This window comes from Procambarus clarkii, chromosome 65 (genome assembly GCF_040958095.1).
Source record: "Procambarus clarkii isolate CNS0578487 chromosome 65, FALCON_Pclarkii_2.0, whole genome shotgun sequence".
NCBI classification, from domain to species: domain Eukaryota; kingdom Metazoa; phylum Arthropoda; class Malacostraca; order Decapoda; family Cambaridae; genus Procambarus; species Procambarus clarkii.
Genome location: NC_091214.1, coordinates 18299178 through 18324095, shown reverse-complemented (window position 1 = coordinate 18324095; position 24918 = coordinate 18299178). Strand labels below are relative to the sequence as shown.

General features: G+C 46.6%; 1 protein-coding gene across 1 annotated transcript in view; it reads left to right on the top strand.

Annotated features, from left to right (window-relative positions):
- LOC123771108 (thioester-containing protein 1 allele R1) overlaps positions 1-24918 on the top strand; it is a 103975-nt gene that overhangs the window by 15552 nt on the left and 63505 nt on the right. Inside the window, 1 exon segment of the mRNA XM_069309493.1 lies at positions 3884-3966. Within this exon segment, the coding sequence (XP_069165594.1) occupies positions 3908-3966 (59 nt within the window). The 5' untranslated portion in view covers positions 3884-3907.

The window sequence follows — 24918 nt, the reverse complement described above, 5'->3', positions numbered from 1 at the left end:
TCTGACATCCACAAGGGGCGGGCGGGTTGGGGGTGGGGGGGTGCGGCCAGTCTGACTAGGGGGCAACGCTCCTATTCTCCTGGTTTGATAGTTCTTTTTGTAACTGTTGTCGATCGTACCAACATGTAGTAATGGAGCCCCAGTATGCCATATATTGTAATTTTTGTTTTATTGAATGAGGAGAAAATAAAGCTAAAACTAAACCTCAATACTCGTAGGCCTAGCATACCACTTATATAGTAGGCTTCAGATAACGTGTTAGAAACACGTTATCTGAGGCCGCGGGGACACTAAAAGCCCCGAAATCATCAAGATAACCTCAAGATAACTGCTCTTGTAAAGTTATTTCCCCAAGGCTGATAGATAGGATGATGAGGTTAGCTTTCATTGGCAACAGAAATATACCAACTTTTCCGGGTTGTCCAAATTCAGTACTTACAAACGTCTACTTTCTGCTGTTCCATCACATTATAATACACTACTTTCTACCACATCTATAAATACTTCCATGTTAGGAGAACGGTCTGCAGTTTTCTAGTATAGAATAGGACACAATCTGGGAGTTATATTAACTTGTAGATAGAGACGCGCGTGGCGGTTTCACCAACAGTAAGTTAAGGGTCCTCTGATAGGTTAGGTGGGCAGGAAATTCTCATAAAGTTTCAAAACGTTATGAAAAACGTTAATGTAAAGTGTCCTCTTATAACGTCTGCGCGTAGGCGGGACGACTCAAATAGAAAACGGAACAGAACGTCACTTTTGTGAGTCGATTTCATTTCAAATTACGTCCAAATTTAGTCCATATCGCGCATACGAACCAAAAGTGACGTTCTTTTTAGGAGGACGGGTTGCACAGGGCAAGGTTCACAGTGATTACAGTGAGTCAGGTCATTACAAGACTTGACTCACTGTTCTTGTAAAGGTATTTCCTCAAGGCTGGTAGATCCCAGCCACCATGTCTCTGTACTAAGAGATGAGGCTATTGCTATCCCTCTTTTGTTTATATAACATCTTAAAGCTGGTGCTTTTTTTTTTGCATTCTTAATATTTAAATGTATAATTGATAATTGGATGTTTTTATATAAGACTATAATTCAGGGAAGTAGATTTCTGCAGAGATCTACAGGTAACTGCAGAAGGCCTATTGGCCCATAGGATGCTGCTCCTATTCATACCCACCCAATCCCAGTCATAAAGAAAATTTTATCAGTGTACCTCACTTCACCTCTCTCCTGCCTATATATGTCCACATCGTTTTACTTGTAACTCACCCTTTTGAAGATGGATTATTAAATACGAAAGTACTTAAGGAAATTCCTGTTTCAATGCTTCTTCCGTGGTCTGACACTGTCACATTTTTCATCACGTGTTAATTTTTGTGATTTACACACACACACACACTGGTGGAGGCTGTCTCCATACACAGTTTCAAGTGTAGATATGATAGAGCCCAATAGGCTCAGGAACCTGTACATCTGTTGATTGACAATTGAAAGGCGGGACCAAAGAGCCAGAGCTCAACCCCCGCAAGCACATCTAGGTGAGTACACACACACATACATACATTATATATATATATATATATATATATATATATATATATATATATATATATATATATATATATATATATATATATATATATATAAACACGCACACATATTTGCTGCATGTCCTCGACAAAATGAATTATTGCAATCAACCGGGAAAATTATGGGATTATTTTTGTTTATTATTGATATATACAAGAGTCCTTACATTCTTGCTCTCTGTTCAATCCCAAATCCTTATCCTGATCCCTTCCAAGTGCTATATAGTCGTTAATGGCTTGGCGCTCTCCCCTGATAATTACGTTACCTCTTACATGCTTGTAAAGCACGCTGGCGTTTCGGGCAGGACAGAATTTCAGGAAGTATTGAGTTTCACATTTTAATACTTTAGTTGCACTGGATGGTGGTGGTAGCTGGCGGTGGTGGTAGCTGGTGGTGGTAGCTGGAGGTGGTGGTAGCTGGTGGTGGTAGCTGGCGGTGGTGGTAGCTGGTGATGGCGGTAGTGGTGGCGGTGGTGGTAGCTGGTGGTGGCGGTAGCTGGTGGTGGTAGCTGGCGGTGGTGGTAGCTGGTGATGGCGGTAGTGGTGGCGGTGGTGGTAGCTGGTGGTGGCGGTAGCTGGTGGTGGTAGCTGGCGGTGGTGGTAGCTGGTGGTGGCGGTAGCTGGTGGTGGTAGCTGGCGGTGGTGGTAGCTGGTGGTGGCGGTAGCTGGTGGTGGTAGCTGGTGGCGGTGGTGGTAACTGGTGATGGCGGTAGCTGTGGTAGCGGCGGTGGCAGCTGGTGGTGGTGGTGTGGGCGGCATTGAGGTAAAGCGGGGTCAAGGGGTGAAAGCAGGACAAGGTGGGGGGTGGGGGGGATGACGGGTGGGGGGTAGTGTAGAAAGGGAACCTTGTGTGACCACCGCTGTGTGTCCGGAGGAGCAGGTTGTCCTCCTAGGTGTCAGCCCGGGACATGGCTGTATCCTGGGTAAGTGAAGTGATGGCTAATCACCCGTCTTGCCTCCCCCACGGCAGGAGGACCTTGGACATTTATTTAGTTATTTATATATATACAAGAAGGTACATTGGGTTTGTGAGAATACATTGGATAGTACAGTATATACATTCTTGTAAAGCCACTAGTACGCACAGCGTTTCGGGCAGGTAAACATAACGTTTCGGACCTAACCGCTATACTGCTAAACTTCCTCCACGCGACATGTGCTCTCATCAATACTTTTCAGGCGCGTTGATTTGGATAATTAGCGTTGAACATAATGAATGGTTTTTTTCCCTATGGGAGTCTTGACCTTTCACTGACGAGGCTTGCAAAATTTTACTTTTATAATTTATTAACAAAAAAACCTATGCCCATCCTGCTGGCAAGTGGGAGTTAAGGTTACAGTTACATAATGGGTTCAGGAACCGGCCAACAATGTTCTTCAGGCCATTTAAAAATTGTGTTGGCATATTTACAAATAATTTCAATTCGCCTATTATGCACCGGATACTCGTCCAGTAGGCGGCGGGGGAAAGTTAAGTCACAAAAACATGCTCTGCCCCGTAGTAGGCGACCTTGGGATACTTTACTTAGGCTTCTTAGTATTTAATTTTGAAGGAAATAAGTTTACATTTTTTAACAAATAAGTTTACATTTTTTAACAAATAAGTTTACATTTTTTAACAAATAAGTTTACATTTTTGAACATGTGTGATATCTTTATCTAAATTCCGATATTTTGTTCACATACCATCACAGTGACGCAGGTGTTTATCTTGATTTCGGGGCTTTAGTGTCCCCGCGGCCCGGTCCTCGACCAGGAAGCAGCCCGTGACAGCTGACTAACACCCAGGTACCTATTTTTACTGCTAGGTAACAGGGGCATAGAGTAAAAAAAACTCTGCTCATTATTTCTCGCCGGCGCCCTGGATCGAACCCGGGACTACAGGATCACAAGTCCAGCGTGCTGTCCGCTCGGCCGACCGGCTCCCGGTGTGCGAATAATTGTGGTGACAGCAGGCAACACCGTCAGTTTCTGTACACCGCTACGAACGTAATGTTTATAATGAAATAAAAACGAATATGAACCCAATAATTATTCTAACCCAAATAATTAATCATAGATTACGAAGATATAATTAACTTGAGGATACACAGAGCTTGGGCTAGTGAGACAGCAGTGAGACTGAGCTGACGTGTTTTGTTTTTAATGATGATGATAAGGTTTGATTAATACTATTAATAATACATGCTGAGAAGTGTTTTTGTGGTGAGATGAACCAAACCGGTTAACATGACCAGTAAACAACCTGCAGATCCTTAAGCCTTTAACCAAACTCAACCTTTTTTCCTGCAGGCATCAGCAGCAGGAGCAGGAGGGATGTGGGCGTGTGTGCTCCTGGTGGGCGTGGTGGCAGTGGGCGCTGCTGCCGGGCAAGGGTGAGTAGCCTCATGACGTCGCATTCAACCACCTGAGTTTGGATATCTCTCTCTGTCTCTATATATATCCGTCTGTATGTCTGTGTCTGTACTCATCTAGTTGCGCTTGCGGGGGTTGAGCTTTGGCTCTTTGGTCCCGCCTCTAAAACCGTCAATCAACTGGTGTACAGATTCTGGAGCCTATTGAACACTATACGTACAGCCACATATATACATATTGACCTCTATACATACAGCCCCTCTCTCCCTCTCCCCCTCTCTCTCTCTCTCTCTCTTTCTCTTTCTCTTTCTCTCTCTTTCTCTCTTTCTCTCTTTCTCTCTTTCTCTCTCTCTCTCTCTCTTTCTCTCTCTCTCTCTTTCTCTCTCTCTCTCTTTCTCTCTCTCTTGTAAATTTCAATATATTATTACTGTATTGCATTTATCTTTTTAGAACTAAGTATTCACCTGAATTTATCTGAGGACCACCATCTCTAGTGACCTGAATGGTGACAGGAAGCCGACGGCTTGTCAAATGTCCCACCTATTATTCCTGAGGATTATTTTCCAGCTGAATATAATTTGTGAATAGTCTCATGTTTATGTCTTGAATGTTCCAAGTGTGTTTTGGAGCTGAGCACTGGCTTGCTTCGAAGAGCTGAGCCCTATGGACTGCACCAGTTTAAACTCTATGGACTGCACCAGTTTAAGCTCTATGGACTGCACCAGTTTAAGCTCTATGGACTGCACCAGTTTAAGCTCTATGGACTGCACCAGTTTAAACTCTATGGACTGCACCAGTTTAAGCTCTATGGACTGCACCAGTTTAAGCTCTATGGACTGCACCAGTTTAAGCTCTATGGACTGCACCACTTTAAAGCTCTATGGACTGCACCAGTTTAAGCTCTATGGACTGCACCAGTTTAAGCCTATTGCCTGCGTCAATTTAAGCCCCTGGCCTACGTCAATTCTTTTATTTTGGGGGGATAGCGACCAGGAGAATCCGACCGATCACGACTCCAGTTTAGTCACCGGATGTTGAAAGTTTACCCCCTGGCCAAGTAGGACGCCTACTCTGCAAGATGCCGTCGAGGGTCACAACAGTAGCCCCCAGAGCCCCGGCCAACCTTAGACAGGAACCCTTGTAACTCGTCACTATGCTTGGGGTTCAACCCGATAGAAGTCCCGCACGAGGCTACGACGATCTTTGTGGTCATAATCGAGCTCGAGGAAGGGTTTCAGCGGCTGTGGAGGGGTCACAACAGTAGCCCCCAGAGCCCCGGCCAACCTTAGACAGGAAGCCTTGTAACTCGTCACTATGCTTGGGGTTCAACCCGATAGAAGTCCCGCACGAGGCTACGACGATCTTTGTGGTCATAATCGAGCTCGAGGAAGGGTTTCAGCGGCTGTGGAGGGGTCACAACAGTAGCCCCCAGAGCCCCGGCCAACCTTAGACAGGAAGCCTTGTAACTCGTCACTATGCTTGGGGTTCAACCCGATAGAAGTCCCGCACGAGGCTACGACGATCTTTGTGGTCATAATCGAGCTCGAGGAAGGGTTTCAGCGGCTGTGGAGGGGTCACAACAGTAGCCCCCAGAGCCCCGGCCAAGCTTAGACAGGAACCCTTGTAACTCGTCACTATGCTTGGGGTTCAACCCGATAGAAGTCCCGCACGAGGCTACGACGATCTTTGCGGTCATAATCGAGCTCGAGGAAGGGTTTCAGCGGCTGTGGAGGGGTCACAACAGTAGCCCCCAGAGCCCCGGCCAACCTTAGACAGGAAGCCTTGTAACTCGTCACTATGCTTGGGGTTCAACCCGATAGAAGTCCCGCACGAGGCTACGACGATCTTTGTGGTCATAATCGAGCTCGAGGAAGGGTTTCAGCGGCTGTGGAGGAGTAGGCATACACTTTACTGTGACGAGTCTAGTTATGGATCAGGGGCCAGATTCACGAAGCAGTTACGCAAGTACTTACGAACGTGTACATCTTTCATCAAATTTTTAATATTGAAAATGTACCTTGCACACAGGGCATAACATTGCTCATCACAACAATCAAATCGACACTACAATACAGCAGAGTGATGAATAAAGTTACCTAAAAGGCCTAGTTGGTAATGACTGGTAAAACATCACCAGTCATTGAAAGTTGCACAAGCGGGAGTTGCAGTAAATAAAGCCAACCAAACCCTGGGAATTCTCAAACGATCCTTTAATTTCAAGGGAAAGAAAGTGGTTATTGCAGACGATGAGTCACAATAACCTGAGAGAAGACAAGACGAAAGGTCGTCAGTTCGTCATTTAGAGAGTTGTGGGCTGGGTGTCTAAAATGGTTGAACACCTGTACAAACATCTGGTGAGCCCCCCCCCTCTCTACTGCAGTCAAGCATGGACACCTCCCCTTCAAAAGGATATATCTTTCTTAGAGAAAGTACAAGGCATAGTGACACAGTATAAACATCAGAGGTCCGCGGTTGTTCAACATCCTCCCAGCGAGCATAAGAAATATTGCCGGAACAACCGTGGACATCTTCAAGAGAAAACTAGATAGTTTCCTCTAAGGAGTGCCGGACCAACCGGGCTGTGGTGGGTATGTGGGCCTGCGGGCCGCTCCAAGCAACAGCCTGGTGGACCAAAGTTTCACAAGTCGAGCCTGGCCTCGGGCCGGGCTTGGGGAGTGGAACAACTCCCAGAACCCCATCAACCAGGTATCTTCCCAGAACTAAGTTGACTCATACCAGGAACACTTGAGGGCCGCAGGACTAACAAAACTGCAAACCAGGCATGATAGGGTTGATCTCATCCAAAATACTGAACCAACTTGCTGATGGTAATCCAGACCCCGTCTTCCAAAGGTCAGCTTTAACACATACAAGGGCCAACAGCATCACACGCAACAAGCCACAGTGTAGGACATAAAACACCAGATACTTCTTCACCCACAGGGTTATAATCCCGTGGAACCGCCTACCCGCCGAAGCCTTCAATGCCACAGCTTCTGCAATTCAAAATCTACTTTGAAAATTTATCGGGAAAATGGGAGAACCTCTGAACAACTGCTGGCATCTGTCCCCGTCCTGGCCTCTAGATAGGTGTTGGGTCTCGGGTAATACTAGTAGAGCTAGTACATACAATGCTTTGCGTAATAGTGGCTTTAGGCATTGTATGTACTAGCTCTATCTATAAAGCCAACAAACTTTGTAAAATCTCTTTATGTATGTACCTTACCTAAATAAAAATTATTATTATTATTATTATTATTATGATGTTAGCAGTGTGGCGTGGCAAGTTGTGTTAAATGTCTGCTGGGGATCCGTTACTCCGGTGTAGTTAACTACCTGATTCACCCTTTTACAGTTGTTGGCGTAGCCCCTGGTTGGTGACGTCATACTGTAGTCTTACACACACCTTAGGAATGATCTATGATCTGCTACCAGCCATGTCCACCTCCCCCCCGTCTACCTACCATGTCCACCCCCCCCCCTCTACCAGCCTTGTCCCTCCTCTCTACCAACCTTGTCCCTCCTCTCTACCAGCCTTGTCCCTCCTCTCTATCAGCCTTGTCCCTCCTCTCTATCAGCCTTGTCCCTCCCCTCTACCAGCCTTGTCCCTCCTCTCTACCAGCCTTGTCCCTCCTCTCTATCAGCCTTGTCCCTCCTCTCTATCAGCCTTGTCCCTCCTCTCTATCAGCCTTGTCCCTCCTCTCTATCAGCCTTGTCCCTCCTCTCTATCAGCCTTGTCCCTCCCCTCTACCAGCCTTGTCCCTCCTCTCTATCAGCCTTGTCCCTCCTCTCTATCAGCCTTGTCCCTCCTCTCTATCAGCCTTGTCCCTCCTCTCTACCAACCTTGTCCCTCCTCTCTATCAGCCTTGTCCCTCCTCTCTATCAGCCTTGTCCCTCCTCTCTATCAGCCTTGTCCCACCCCCCCCCCCTCTCCCCCTCCCCCCGCAGCCAGCAGTGTTTTCTCGTGGCCATCTGGGCCGAAAAGTTGAGTTTAAGGATCATTCGTGGGAAAAATGTGATATATTGTTACGGTTCATTGTGGAGGGTGAGGGTAGAGGCCTGTTGCGAGGGGCAGCCAGTTAGTGGAGCGCTTGCACCAGGGGCCAGATTCACGAAGCAGTTACGCAAGTACTTACGAACGTGTACATCTTTCCTCAATCTTTGACGGCTTTGGTTACATATATTAAACAGTTTACAAGCATTACAACTTCAGAATCAACTGTTGCTATTTTTATAAACAGCCTCCTGGTGCTTCGGAGCTCATTAACTGTTTAATAATTGTAAACAGAGCCGCCAAAGTTTGTGAAAAGATGTTCAGGTTCGTAAGTGCTTGCGTAACTGCTTCGTGAATCTGGCCCCTGGTCTCCTGGGTACCTGCGGGCGTCTCGCCGCCTGGCTGTGACTCCTCACACCACAGAGCCAGAGAACCCAGCTAGTGATGTTCAGCTCGGGGGGAGGAACTAGGCGTAGGTGTGTGATCCAAGGACATGCCGGCAAGGTGTGGGCACACACGCCATATCCACCACAACTGGTTTGCCCTCCCTCAGGTGTGTGTGCGCGCGCCCTCTCTCTTCCCGCCCTCAGCTACACCGCCACACCCAGCCCCTGCCTCCCGCCCTCTCTTAGCCCCCGCCATCATTGCTTCCCTGCCCGAGTTATCGCTTCGTGAACTTCCTCGTCGGACTTTATCTATCCACCTTCTCTTCCCTCATACTACCGTTACCATCCCTTTCTCTCCACTCCTCGTCATCTCCCTTATCACCTCCCTCCTCATACTCCCGCCCCTACCAAGGTTATCAACCACTTATCACAAACTAATGAGCCTTCAACCCTGAGTTCTTGGTGATGTAGGTGATTACTAATGTGTTGGAGAATGGATGTTGTGGTGGAGAAAGAGATGGAGGAGGATGTGGTGGAGGAGCCAAGCCTCCTCCGCCCTTGGGCCCATCTCCCCCAACGCCAGTCTGGAGGGGGGGGGGGGGGCAGGTGTCCCTATATGGCAACCACCAATGGCAACATTGCTTAAATGTCCCTCCGTGATTGCCTAAACATCTTGCCACATGGGTACAGCCTACTCTTCAGTCACTTGAGGGTGTGGCAGGCAAGGTGGCACCTTTACTTTTAATGCTGGTCAATTAATTCATTTGCATCCTAATATACTACATCAAGCTCACTGTTCGAAATTGAAGACCTCATGATGCGCATATATATATATATATATATATATATATATATATATATATATATATATATATATATATATATATATATATATATATATATATGAGAACAAGCCTGAATGGTCCCCAGGACAATATGCAACTTTTCAGCTGCATATTGTCCTGGGGACCATTCAGGCTTGTTCGCATTTGTGTTCCTCACGTGTGCCCCAAAGAATGAGGTGATTTGGTAAAATGCTATGCCCAAGATTACTATCCGAGTGCCGGCGGTGGGGTGGTTCAAATAGCCTCGGCTATCACCTCATTTTGTCCGGTCGTGATGGTCAAGTGGATTAAGGCGTCTTGTACATACCAGTTGCGTTGCTTCTGGGAGTATGGGTTCGAGTCACTTCTGGGGTGTGAGTTTACAGTTATATATATATATATAATAATATAATATATGGTCCCTGACAAACCAACCCGTCCTCCTAAGGTTTACCAACGTCAAGAAAACAGGCAGTGTCCTCTCCTAACCTACCAGAGGACCCAACACAGAAAACGGGACTGTACGTCACATTCGAGACCCGCTTCCATTTTCTAGTACGACAATCTTTGGCCGTACTAGAAAGCTGTACAATAGTACAGCTTCTTGGTGAACAAACTAAACATTGGTAACCGAACATGTGGGGCATTAAGATGTTCATACCCTTAGACTGGTGGGTAGAGTGACAGTCTTGTGAGCCGGTGGCTGAGCGGACAGGACACTAGACGCGTGATCCTGTGGTCCCGGGTTCGATCCCGGGCGCCGGCGAGAAACAATGGGCTGAGTTTCTTTCACTCTTTGCCCCTGTTACCTAGCTGTAAAATAGGTACCTGGGTGTTAGTCAGGTGTCACGGGCTGCTTCCTGGGGGTGGAGGCCTGGTCGAGGACCGGGCCGCGGGGACACTAAAGCCCCGAAATCATCTCAAGATAACCTCAAGTTAGGGTGCAGAGGGATAAGTTAGGTTCCACTGATTCTTGGCTGTTAAATATTAACTCTTCGAGCCTTAAACAAACTCCGCGGCCAAATTCACGACGCTTTCTCGCATTCTTGTGTGAGCAAATATTTTACACTCGTCTTGAGTTGATGTCCAGAATCACCTAGACTTTGTTCATAACTATTTATACAAATCGTTACAGTTATGTCTGAAGTGAACAGGTGTAGATCTGTGATAACAAACTTGCATTTGTATACATGAATTGACGAGGCTTAAAGCAACGGGGCGTTAAACTGTTGGAATAACGGGTGTGCTGATGTATGATTCTGCATGATACTGACCATGATAAGGCCTTGAGGGGGGTAGAAATAGCCTAAGCTACTCTATCCCTTTGAGATGTATTTATTGCTTATCTCAATAAACATACTTGAACTTGAACTTGAATAAGGCCTTGCTGCTCTAGAGGCAAGAGTGCCTCTCTGTGAATGGTCACGCCATATACAATCACAATAATTTGCCAATACAGAGGCACTACTTTGATGTTAAAGTGTGTAAATTGTGTGTTAAAGGATACCTGGTTGATACCTGGTTGATGGGGTTCTGGGAGTTCTTCTACTCCCCAAGTCCGGCCCGAGGCCAGACTTGACTAGTGAGAGTTTGGTCCACCAGGCTGTTGCTTGGAGCGGCCCGCAGGCCCACATATACCTGGTTGATGGGGTTCTGGGAGTTCTTCTACTCCCCAAGCCCGGCCCGAGGCCAGACTTGACTTGTGAGAGTTTGGTCCACCAGGCTGTTGCTTGGAGCGGCCCGCAGGCCCACATATACCTGGTTGATGGGGTTCTGGGAGTTCTTCTACTCCCCAAGCCCGGCCCGAGGCCAGACTTGACTTGTGAGAGTTTGGTCCACCAGGCTGTTGCTTGGAGCGGCCCGCAGGCCCACATATACCTGGTTGATGGGGTTCTGGGAGTTCTTCTACTCCCCAAGCCCGGCCCGAGGCCAGACTTGACTTGTGAGAGTTTGGTCCACCAGGCTGTTGTTTGGAGCGGCCCGCAGGCCCACATACCCACCACAGCCCGGTTGGTCCGGCACTCCTTGAAGGAAACTATCTAGTTTCCTCTTTGCCCACTGGTAGGACGTTGTTGTTAAAGATTCGCTACCCGGAACAAAGCTCCAAGGAGCACGGGCTATGGCGAGCCCGTAGTATTTGTGTTAAAGGTGTAGGGGAAGCAGCGGGCCGCGTGTTTGACACCTTTAAAGGTTAAGTGCGGGTGTTTGGTGTGGGGCGGGTTGTAGTAATTGACCAAACAAATCCCAATTCTCGGGCCTCGTAGCCTGGTGGATAGCGCGCAGGACTCGTAATTCTGTGGCGCGGGTTCGATTCCCGCACGAGGCAGAAACAAATGGGCAAAGTTTCTTTCACCCTGAATGCCCCTGTTACCTAGCAGTAAATAGGTACCTGGGTAGTTAGTCAGCTGTCACGGGCTGCTTCCTGGGGGTGGAGGCCTGGTCGAGGACCGGGCCGCGGGGACACTAAAAGCCCCGAAATCATCTCAAGATAATCTCAAGAAAGGTAACAGTTTATAGTGAAAGTGAAATTATTAATAATTTCCATTTGTGTAATTCCTGATAATTAGGTTATTAGAGGAATGTTCTTAGCCAGCAAATATAATGGACCGTTGTTGATTCTTTAACTTTTTATTAATTAATGAGGCAGAGTGGGCGGTATTTTTGGGTGGTCTTAGTATGGAGGCAGTCACTTTAGCTACACTGAAAGATTTTCTGACTCATTTGTATGGATACCGTCTGGCATAGGTGGTGACCAGCATGATGATAAGGACAAGGCGACAGAAGCTAGACCTGGGGATTCCAATCTCTCTTGTTAAAACCCGCACTATCTTAGCAGTTTCCGTGGTGTAGTGGTAAGACACTCGCCTGGCGTTCCGCGAGCGCTATGTCATGGGTTCGTATCCTGGCCGGGGAGGATTTACTGGGCGCAATTCCTTAACTGTAGCCTCTGTTTAACGCAACAGTAAAATGTGTACTTGGATGAAAAAACGATTCTTCGCGGCAGGGGATCGTATTCCAGGGACCATAGGATTAAGGACTTGCCCGAAACGCTACGCGTACTAGTGGCTCTACAAGAATGTAACAACTCTTGTGTATATCATAAAAAAAAAAAAAAAAAAAATCAGGAAACTATATATCCCCTGTGAGATGGCGATATTAGATGAACTGGTGACTAGCTTTTGACGACTCGGTAATTCTTCATAAAGAATAGGGTAGCAGATGTATTACCTAGTTGTGCTTGCGGGGGTTGAGCTCTGGCTCTTTAGGCCCGCCTCTCAACTGTCAATCAATCAACTTTTTACACACACACACACACACACACACACATCCCCAGGAAGCAGCCCATAGCAGCTGTCTAATTCCCAGGTACCTATTCACTGCTAGGAGAACAAAAGCATCAGGGTGAAAGAAACTCTGCTCATTTGTTTCCGCCATCGCCGGGAATCGATCCCCCAGGAGAGCGTGAGAGAGGGGGTTGGCGGCCCCCGGGCAGGATAACAATGAGGGGGCGTTCTTTCACTTCACCCGGCGGCCATGTTCCCAAGATGGAGAAAACTTCACACTGCACAATGGCAAGATCGTCATTGTCTTCTCGAAAGTGTGCTCATTCTTGCAGTGTGAGACTGTTTCGCTTCGTGACAATGCTCAAGTATCTTATATGTCGTAATTAAGTCTCCCCTGTGCCTCCTTTTCTCTAGCGTTCGAAGATTTTGTTTCCCCAAGCCAAACCATCTTTATGTGCATAAATATGTGTATTAAGGAATTGTTACTTAGCACATTCCTAAAGAAAATTCGGTGTTTATAACCCTCGTTAACAGCACAAAAGAATAATCTTGGGCTGGTTTCCGATTAAACGTAATTATCGTGGACAAGAAACATGATCCGTTAGGAAGGGATTTCCGGTAATTTTGTGAAATATTTCCTGGATGGGCGAGTATTGTCTTCAACCCAAGAGGTGAGGTCCTGCCGGGAAGTGTTCTGAGAACACGGTTACCTTTGGGACTGGTTGCCTGTGGGACAGGTTGCCTGTGGGACTGGTTGCCTGTGGGACTGGTTGCCTGTGGGACTGGTTGCCTGTGGGGCTGGTTGCCTGTGGGACTGGTTACCTGTGGGACTGATTGCCTGTGGGACTGGTTGCCTGTGGGACTGGTTGCCTGAGGGGCTGGTTGCCTGTGGGACTGGTTGCCTGAGGGATTGGTTGCCTGTGAGACTGGTTGCCTGTGGGACTGGTTGCCTGTGGGACTGGTTGCCTGAGGGGCTGGTTGCCTGAGGGGCTGGTTGCCTGAGGGACTGGTTGCCTGAGGGACTGGTTGCCTGAGGGACTGGTTGCCTGAGGGACTGGTTACCTGAGGGGCTGGTTGCCTGTGGGGCTGGTTGCCTGTGGGGCTGGTTACCTGAGGGACTGGTTACCTGAGGGACTGGTTGCCTGTGGGACTGGTTGCCTGTGGGACTGGTTGCCTGTGGGACTGGTTGCCTGAGGGGCTGGTTACCTGTGGGACTGGTTACCTGTGGGACTGGTTACCTGTGGGACTGGTTGCCTGTGGGACTGGTTGCCTGAGGGGCTGGTTACCTGTGGGACTGGTTACCTGAGGGACTGGTTACCTGTGGGACTGGTTACCTGTGGGACTGGTTGCCTGTGGGACTGGTTACCTGTGGGACTGGTTACCTGAGGGACTGGTTGCCTGTGGGACTGGTTACCTGTGGGACTGGTTACCTGAGGGACTGGTTACCTGAGGGACTGGTTGCCTGTGGGACTGGTTACCTGTGGGACTGGTTACCTGAGGGACTGGTTACCTGAGGGGCTGGTTGCCTGTGGGACTGGTTGCCTGTGGGGCTGGTTACCTGAGGGGCTGGTTACCTGAGGGACTGGTTACCTGAGGGACTGGTTACCTGAGGGGCTGGTTACCTGTGGGACTGGTTACCTGTGGGACTGGTAACCATGTCCCACCCCATGTTTATTTGTTACCTATGTTTTCTAGAAAATGAATTTCGGTAATGTAATCGTACACGCGCACACAAACAAATGGGCTGTTTCTTTTACCTGTTACCTCTGTTCACCCAGCAGTAAATATGTACTCCCAGGTTAGTCAGCTGTTGTGGTCTGCATTCCGAGGATAGTTGTGTGCGAGAGAAATATATGTAGTAGATATGATAGAGGAAAATAGGTCGGGAGTCAGTACATTAGACAACCAACGCTTAGAAAGGCGGGGTCCAAGAGCTAACATCTCGATCCTGCAGGCACAAATAGTAAACACTAATACACACCACACACATGCACAGAAGACAGGAGTTAGAGGAGATATGATCACTACATACAAGGTTCTCAGAGGAATTTATAGGGTAGTAAAGACAGATTATTTAACACAGTTGGTACACGAACAAGGGGATACAGGTGGAAACTGAGTATCCAAATGAGCCACAGAGACATTAGGAAAGAACTTCTTTAATGTCAGAGTAGTTAACAAATGAAATGCATTAGGCAGTGATGTGGTGGAGGTAAACTCCATTAATAGTTTCAAATGTAGATATGATAGAGCCCAATAGGCTCAGGAATCTGTACACCAGTTATTTAACGGTTGAGAGGCGGGACCAAAGAGCCGAAGCACAACCTCCGCGGGCACAATTTGGTGAAAACAAACACACACACACACACACACACACACACACACACACACACACACACACACACACACACTCACTCACTCACTCACTCACTCACTCACTCACTCACTCAGATGGGACATGGAGATGTTATAAAGTATTTATTTAGCGTGAGGTTGTAAATGGAATGAGCTAATGAGCAAGTTGTAGAGACAAACTCAATTCACAACTTTAAAAGCAGGCATGATTGGGAAATAAGTCAGACGTCATTGCATTAGACAACTGGCAGCTACAAAAACAAGAGTCCAAGAGCTAGAGCTCGATCCTGCAGGCACAAATAGTGAGCACACACACATTGTAGAAGCAACCCCCTTAGTGTGATCACTCTGGTTAATAATAATAACAATAATTATTATTATTACAAAATAATAGCCTAATAATAATAATAATATTATTATTATGGTGCGACTTTATTGTGTTGTAGGCTTCGCCTACCTCCAGCGTATGATTGGTTGGTTTGAATCCAATGGGTCTTTATGATAGGTTGATTTGAATCCGATGGTTTCTCATGATTGGTTGATTTCATTCCGAAGGTTAATTATAATTTAGAAGGATTAATTTGATTAAGATATCTCCCCACAATGTTTAATAATTGCTCGTAAGGAATGCATTAAATACGTAAGGGAAATTACACTGTAATCTGTTTAAACATAAACAGTGATCATAAGAACTGTCCGAAACGCTGCGCGTACTAGTGGCTTTACAAGAATGTAAACACCATGCTATGTAGCCTCACAAACCCAATGTACCTTCTTGTATATATATAAATAAATAAGTCAGCGTGTCTCATACATAAATAGGTTAACTGTCAGACAATGTTGCCATTATCTTGTTCCATTCACCCTCTTTACTGAGTACATTATCTGTAATTATAATCTAATAAGTCTTCCGCCATTTGTAATGTCGCGAGGATACGGTGTGTTTTGTGTGTTACGTGTATTGTTGGGATCGAACTGTTGACAACCCAACACATTTAATTTAGGTTTATTCTGAATGTTTATCCTAATGCTTCGTTGTACTACAACGGGGTACATGAATCAGAACAGGTGTCAGCCTCAGCCGGACCTGTTGTCAGGTGCGACACACTGTGCTGAGGTCTGACAAAGACCAAGAAAATAAGATGCTATAAAACTTCATCATGGATATATTGTGATATATCTCTAATCACCTTATATACAATATTTTACATGTATATATGCAATTGACGATCACAAAACACTGATCATTTTATGCGGAAAATCCACAGAGAAATATGAAATGAGGTGAACGTTTCGGCTTTGTTAAAGCCTTTGTCTGCTTTGAGTCAGTCTGGTGTTGACAAAGGCTTTAACAAAGCCGAAACGTTCACCTCATTTCATATTTCTCTGTGGATTTTCCGCATAAAATGATCAGTGACATGTATATATATATATGTGTGCATTGTACACAAGTACAGTTAAATATATATATATATATAGAGAGATACTACGACCATGCTACGGTCGTCGCTGGTCCGATTGATCTTCCCACTTATAAATCATCTACTTTCCTGCAATTTGTACCGCTATCAGGAAAATCAGCGCGTTACCTCCATGCCGACCTCTAAATCTCAAAGCTGTTATCTTCCATATATTTCAAGAACGTCGACCATGCCTCGAGGTCCTCTTCCTTCATGAGGGTGGAGCACACTAACAGTTGGGTCCGTTGGTCACACATCCAAACGCGACGACAGCATGTTGACTCAATGGAGGGGAGTAGATGTCTGTCTCTCCACATGCTCCGGCCAGCACACGTTACCTCGCCCGGTGGTTCTGATTGGCTAACAGAAATTCCCGCCACCGGACGAGCCATACCGTGCTGACCGTTAACGACCTCCATGGTTGTTAACCTCGTTCTTCCTGTAATAATGAACGTATGACTTAAATAATCGTGCCTTTATGCGATGAAATAACACGATACGATATATCGTAACACTATGCAATGTGTCTTATAAAGGTGTATCTTGTGGTGATTTGCTGTATATATCACATAGACCAATGGTTGGTTGGTTTATCCTTCATAAACATTAGTTATATGCCAAACGAAAAATATGACTTGGCAACTCGCTTTGTTGATGCCCGCTTGCAGTGCTGCAAATATAAGACTGACTTAAATGTCCCCATGGACCTGTGAATGAGGTTCATTTTTGTTTTAACTGAAGTAGTTTAGTGGTTTTAACCACCAAATCACTTCACTGGAAAGGGAGGGGACCTGCTGCATGGGTAACCACCCGCCGTGGAGAGAGGGGGGGTTGGGGGATGGGTCCTGCTGCATGGGTAACAGCTTCTTCCCCTTATGAACCTACCCTGGCTTTGCGCCCTGGAGAGGCCACTCCAGACCGACAACCAGAGCCCAACTCCATAGTCTCCTGAGACTAAGTAGTTTACAATTGAGTAATTAATGACTGCAATTCATAAACTAGTATAGATTTGAAAGGCATAACGGTATGCATGGCAGAGGCCCAGACAGAGAGGGTCGGGGCCCGTGCAGGAATATCCCTACTGACAATGTGTGAATGGGGGGAGTGTCGGCCACATACCCATTCACTGTGACATTACGCAGCCTCGTGTTTGTAAACATGGTGGTGTTGTCACCTAGTTGTGCTCATGCTGGGATTGAGCTTCAGCGCCTGTGTCCTGCCTCTCATCATACAGTCGACTGGTTGACAGATTCTAGAGCATTGTTGGTTCTCTCTCTCTCTTAATAAATATAATATACATGTGTATGTATGTATATGTCATACATATATGTAGTACTTATATATTTACCTTAGCAAATTCATTTCGTAGCGCACTTTATTTATTCTCTAAGACACTGATTTTGTTTGTATATCAACTGTCATTAATTTCCCTCTGATTTCCTTGACGTAATTAATCATACGTCTTTCTACTCTCGTATGATTATCTTAAGGAAATATGTAAGGACTTTATTTTTACTTGTGACTTAAATGGTCACATTTAAACTTATAAAGCTTAGCTCCTTATGCTAATTACTTACGCATGATATTATTAACATTATTGACAAAATTAATATGCAACTTTGCCTAATCCGTGTAATTCAATTAGGTCTTATTAGAGTGAGATGCTGCACGTTTCACTGCCACACTAATCCTCCCACTAGGGCACTTAGAAATGCTCAAACCCAGGAAGGAAATAGAGTTTATACCTTAAAAACAAAATATAACTTGGCATATACCACATATGTACTTATTAATTAGCCAAATAGTGACTATAAGCAATAAGTCATATATGTACTGTCTTGAGCGGGTTGCCAGGGGACGTAATGAGGTGTTGAGTGTGAGGGCGTGAGGATAAGGAGAGGGTGGTGCAGGGAAGTAAGGAGGAAGGTGAGTCAGGTGGGTGGTGGCTGGGTAAGAGGAATTAGGCGTCATGGTTGGTGGTGGTGCTCCCAGCCACAACACCTGTTGCTGCTCGCACTACGCCTCCTCCTGTCTCTCGCTCCTCACAGTGTACCTACACTTGACGCCTTGTATGGTCTCCCGGGTCATCTCCCCCACGCCTCCCCCCACTCCCTTCCCTCAGGAGAAACTGCTTTGTGTATCTCTGGTTCATTTAGGTGGTGAGGACGCGTTGGTGTCACCTCCCCCCACAGTCTTCACCCACCTGGGTCACACACTAGGGGGCAAACACCCACCAAGGTCTGTGGTCACACACTAGGGGGCAACCACCCACCAGGAAGTAGCCAGACTGTTGGATTATATCCTGTACTGTAATCGTCTGGGTGTTCTACAGTGACATACGTGTATACATAATACGTTTTGCGCCGTTCCCGGGAACACGGGTGGCACGGGGATGTGATTTTGATTCCCATACACTCCAAGGGCATGAACACACGTTGCTTTTTACCATTGTGTTAGCTGGCTAGCTAGCTGGTTAGCTGGCTAGCTAGCTGGCTAGCTAGCTGGCTAGCTGGCTAGCTAGCTGGTTAGCTGGCTAGCTAGCTGGTTAGCTAGCTGGTTAGCTGGCTAGCTAGCTGGTTAGCTAGCTGGTTAGCTGGCTAGCTAGCTGGTTAGCTGGCTAGCTAGCTGGTTAGCTGGCTAGCTAGCTGGTTAGCTGGCTAGCTAGCTGGTTAGCTAGCTGGTTAGCTGGCTAGCTAGCTGGTTAGCTGGCTAGCTAGCTGGTTAGCTGGCTAGCTAGCTGGCTAGCTAGCTGGCTAGCTGGCTAGCTAGCTGGTTAGCTGGCTAGCTAGCTGGTTAGCTAGCTGGTTAGCTGGCTAGCTAGCTGGTTAGCTAGCTGGTTAGCTGGCTAGCTAGCTGGTTAGCTGGCTAGCTAGCTGGTTAGCTGGCTAGCTAGCTGGTTAGCTGGCTAGCTAGCTGGTTAGCTGGCTAGCTAGCTGGTTAGCTGGCTAGCTTCCTAGCTGGTCTTTAATTTAAAATGAGGATGTTGAGGAGTTATAGTGACTAGTTAACTAACTAGCTGCCCAACAAGGTTATGATGCTGGTTGTCAGGCAATCGTCGTCTAGTTACTAGAGACGTGTCCGGAGTACAAATATATTTAGGTTGTCTTGCCTCCAACAGGCAACCTTTTTTTATTGATCGGAGAGAGCGGGAGAGAAAGCAATGGTTGGTAAACAAATCCACAATGGGCCGTGATGAGGGTTCGAATCTACGTCCGGTACAGTGTGTGTACAATGGTTGGTAGTTTACGAGTGACCACGCTTACCAGGACGCTGGCGGGGGGGGGGGCACTACGCAGCCCGTTCTCTCAAGTTCCCCAACGTCAAGAAACTGTCGTAGTAAGGTGCCCTTATCCTAACCTACCAGATGATCCAAAACAGAAAACGGAATATTATGTCAATTTCGCGAGCCGCTACTATTTTCTAGTACGACAATTTTCGGCCTTAGAGTATACGTCACAATGCGACGTTGTATTAGGAGGACGGGTTGCTCTACGACCCTGATTACTTGGTCACACACTAACACTTAATTTGTGGATTTAGTGTTTTTCCTGCCCGAAACGCTTTGCGTAATAGTGGCTTTAGGCATTGTATGTACTTGAGGTTATCTTGAGATGATTTCGGGGCTTTTAGTGTCCCCGCGGCCCGGTCCTCGACCAGGCCTCCACCCCCAGGAAGCAGCCCGTGACAGCTGACTAACACCCAGGTACCTATTTTACTGCTAGGTAACAGGGGCATAGGGTGAAAGAAACTCTGCCCATTGTTTCTCGCCGGCGCCTGGGATCGAACCCGGGACCACAGGATCACAAGTCCGGCGTGCTGTCCGCTCGGCCGACCGGCTCCCCCGGTACTAGCTCTATCTATAAATCTATAAATTTTTGTAAAACCTCTTGTATGTATGTACCTTACCAGAATAAACTATTTATTTATTTATTTATGTATTTATAACACCGCGTACACAACATGGGGAGCGGCAGGAGGCTACTGCCACACTGTAGGTTAGCTTAGCATTTTAAAAGCACCGAATCACCTTCTGTGGTTGAGTGTTCAATAAACCCTTGAACTCTATGTTTAACATTTCTCTAACCCTGTCCATGGAGGACAGAAGAAAATGTATATATGCTGGTTAGCATTGTAAATGTATGGCCACGTCTGTGGTAGAAAATAATAAAAAAAAAAAAAAAAACTGCCTCTTGTGATCAGCCCCGGCCTCGGGTAGCTATAATTTGTGTTCTTTTCGAGGGCTTATTTGGAGGCGTGTGGGAAACGTCAGAGAAGTGTGAGGGCTTCTGTTAGAGGAAGTGTTTGATGAGGCATCGTAGCAGAACTAGTTCTTCCTGTGAGTCAGTGCTTCTTCTCACCCCCCCCCCCTCCTCCACATCCCCCCCCCCCATACCTTCCTAGCTCTCTCGCACCGTTGGCGACATGTGGCCATTGTTATTGTTGGTGGAATGTGACAGAGGTACCTGGTTACCTGGTTGATACCTGGTTGATGGGGTTCTGGGAGTTCTTCTACTCCCCAAGCCCGGCCCGAGGCCAGGCTCGACTTGTGAGAGTTTGGTCCACCAGGCTGTTGCTTGGAGCGGCCCGCAGGCCCACATACCCACCACAGTCCGGTTGGTCCGGCACTCCTTGGAGGAATAAATCTAGTTTCCTCTTGAAAATGTGTCTGTCTGTTGAAAGGTGTTAGTGTCTGTCTGTTCCACAAGACGGCTGTATGGAATGTTAACATGAGACTGTGCCCGTCTATTCTTCAACCTGTTCTCACCACAGCTTAAACAACGAGTAATATTTTAGTCTAAAGTACAGTTATTATCCGAAGTACAGGGTTGTACAGGGGTTGTACATTAAGTACAGGCTTGTACAGGGGTTGTACATTAAGTACAGGGTTGTACAGGGGTTGTACATTAAGTACAGGCTTGTACAGGGGTTGTACATTAAGTACAGGCTTGTACAGGGGTTGTACATTAAGTACAGGCTTGTACAGGGGTTGTACATTAAGCACAGGCTTGTACAGGGGTTGTACATTAAGTACAGGCTTGTACAGGGGTTGTACATTAAGCACAGGGTTGCCCGAAACGCTACGCGTACTAGTGGCTTTAGGTATTGTATGTACTACCTCCATCTTTAAAGCTAACAGAATGTATGTACTGTAACGCTGTAACTATGTATGTACTGTAACGCTGTAACTATGTATGTACTTCTCCTAAATAAATTATTATTTATTATATACGTGACTGTAGATATACATAACTAAACACGAGTTTACATGATTTTATAAGTTTTTGTCATGTTTTGGAAAGAAACGCAGTTTTAAGTTATTTTATTAGATTAAATAGGCATTAATGGGGATGATAGACTCGTAGCCTCATAAGCGTATTTGTTGTACACTATAAAACTTTGGGTATTAGGTGAAGTTTAGTACTCGGTGAAATTTGGCGGAAGTTGAATATCGATGGAAAGTAAAAGTTTGACTAATTAGGCTACCTAGCCTATTTTGGACTAAGTATTTAGTCCAAATTTTGTATTTAGCATAATGATGACGTTATATGTTAACAACTAATTTAATACCATTTATCAGAGACAAACCAATTTGAGAAAGTTAAGTGTTTTTGATGCTGTGAATAATTTAACGTTTTTTTTTTGTTGGGCGAATGGAAGCAAAGTTTTGCCAGAACCCTAAGATCCCTCTCTAGACCAGCTGGGTCCTCGCTAGAGCAGTATACACGCATGAATACACGTACGTATGCGTGCATCCGTGCGCATACAATGCTGGACTGCAGCACGCCATAACTCAGGCACAGGAGTTTTGATTCTGGCGTGCGTGAGTCTGCGTGGGCCTGTAGCCTCGCCCACACACACACACCAAGACCAATAAACTAGAACTAGCCTAGTGCTCTTTGCTGGGTATTGTTGCCTAGGCCAGGCCGGCTCCTGAGGGACACACACACATTATGACCTGTTTGCTCAAGGCCTGTTGGGTGTGCACGCCCACACACACACACTCTAAGTCTCCTTCAGTCACCTGCACTATTATATACCACGCTACATATTACCACTGACATTTACATCCAGTTATGTTGACAAGTTACCACACGTGGGTGATAACTGCTGGAGGATGTGGATAACACCACAGGATGAAAATCCAGTACGCAGTCAAAATAATTCCGGTGGCCAATCTTGAGTAATTCGTAAGGCTAATGTGTCATTTCCGTCATGCTGTCAAGGCCTTGACTTTATAGCGACCTTGGAACATTTATATGTTGATGCCATAGGAAAGCCATAATTTGGATCTTGAGGCGGGATCCAGTGGTGATGGTGGGCGGGCTGCCTGTACCAGGTGGTGGGCGGGGAGGTGGACCTGGGTATTTGTATGACAGGTGTGTGGGTGTAGGACAGGTGTGTGGGATGTGTCACCGGTGCCCCAAGATACATACTAACGTCAGACACTGGTGTCGCCCCTAGCCTTCACATCTTCTCCAGCCATACAAGCGAGAAATGCATAATCTGAACTTGGAAATATTAGAGTGACAGGCTCCAACTAAACACAGGAAAATAACACCAGACGAGCCCAGGAGGCATGGCAGGAAGTGCAATATAGCCACCTTAAAAAGGTAGAGGTACAATAGGTGTGCTGAGAGAGAGAATACTATCACATCAAGTGACCAAGACTATTCAACACTTCCCCTACACATAAACAATCCATCTTCCTGTTTAGATAGTACCTATAGTCACGAATTTGTACGTACTTAGCTGTTAGTAGTATACTGACTAGTGAGGAATTCTTTTAAAACAAATGAAGCTAAAAACAAATATTCTTAGGCCTAGTATAGCACACATATATACTATATTAGGCCTCAGATATTGTGTATTGGGCCTAGGGAGGCTTGTTTTGTTTGTCAAAGCAACACAAGTAAAAAATAGCTTTCCGGTTGGTCTAACTCAATAGTTCAGATTTCTACTTTCTAATGTCGATGTAGGTGGGTCTATACACTATAGTCCTCATCGTCACTATTAGTACTACCATAACAGGATTGGCTGACGTGTAAGAGGCATAGCTGGCCGACCTTTACAGTGTTCAAGAGAAATTGATAAACACTTCCGTAGGATATCGGATCAATCAGGCTGTGGGTGATTCATACATCAGACTGCGTGTTGCTGCTTCAAACAGCCTGGTTGGCCAGACCACCAACTAGGAAGCCTGGTCAGAGACCGGGTCGTGGAGACGTTGATCCCCGGGACCAACAATAGGGATGTTGTTTTAGATTCAGCTACTGGGAACCAAAAGTTGCAAGTAGCATGGGCTATAGTGAGCCCGTAGTGGACTTACCTGGCACAGGAGCGGTGCTGTAATGGAATAACAGGTTGGTATAGTGTCCCTCGCGTCCTGTACAGGATATGGTGTGTGTGTGTGTGTGTGTGTAATAAATTAGCTCCCATAATGGATCAAAATTTCAAATAAAAAGTTTAATTTCTGGCGATGAAGCCAAGAAAAGACAAGATGTGTGCTTCTGTGATAGTCTCAGACGATGGGCCGTGCTAACTGCGTGTGACTGCAAGTGACAGGATGAACCACCCAGTGAGGTTTCTTCCTGCTATTGAGACGTGTTCTACTACGTGTTCATATGGCGACGTGTTCATTCACAGGATGAGTGACGGTGCTCAATATTCCCTCGACTTGAGGCACAATTACCTAAAACGTGTTTCATTTCTTCAATGGTTCCCGTCTGCCTGGCCGCCAGCCATCTCTCCCTGCCGGGGGCGGTAGACAGAGCCGGTGCCCAGGAAATAGGTTGAAGAGAAAGTGTGAGAAACGGAGTAGGAGTGAGGATGGGGTGACAGCCGTCCGTGTCTGATGTTACCTACTTCTTGTTCCAGGTAGAGAGCTGTGTGTGTGTGTGGGTGTGTGTGTGTGTGTGTGTGTGTGTGTGTGTGTGTGTGTGGGTGTGTGTGTGTGTGTGTGTGTGTGTGTGTGTGTGTGTGTGTGTGTGTGTGTGTGTGTGTGTGGGGGTGTGTGTGTGTGTGTGTGTGTGTGTGTGTGTGTGTGTGTGGGTGTGTGTGTGTGTGTGTGTGTGTGTGTGTGGGTGTGGGTGTGTGTGTGTGTGTGTGTGTGTGTGTGTGTGTGTGTGTGTGTGTGTGTGTGTGTGTATGTGTGTGTGTGCTCCTAGCGTCCTGACCTCTGCCTTGTGCCTGTTGGATCAAGCATGCTTCCTCTCTTTGTTAACTCCTATACTTGTACACACTAGTGTACTCTGAGTACGGGGGGGGGGGGTATGTAGGGGGAGTATGAGGGGGTATGTGTGGGTGTGATAGGTGTGTGGTGAAAGCCTATCCGGGGTAGGTTGTCAGCGACTAGGGGAGGTACTGTCGCAAGTCAGCTTGACTTGGAGGGTGACCTGTCTCGTGTTGGCCTGGAGGATGACTTGTCTTGACCTGTTCTAATCTCCACTCCTTCAATCCCTCCCCCGCCCCCCCCTCTGCAACCTTTGTATCATGTGTGTGTGTTAAATTTCCGGTGTGTTGAGGCAGGTGTGTCACCATCTAAGGTTACTGTTGCAAGTGGGGGGGTGGTGGTTAATGGGTCAGTCGATGGTCACAGTTTCCACACTGACATTCACACTTTCAAGCGCACCCTTCACCAAGATGACGTGAGTATGTGTACCCCACACGTG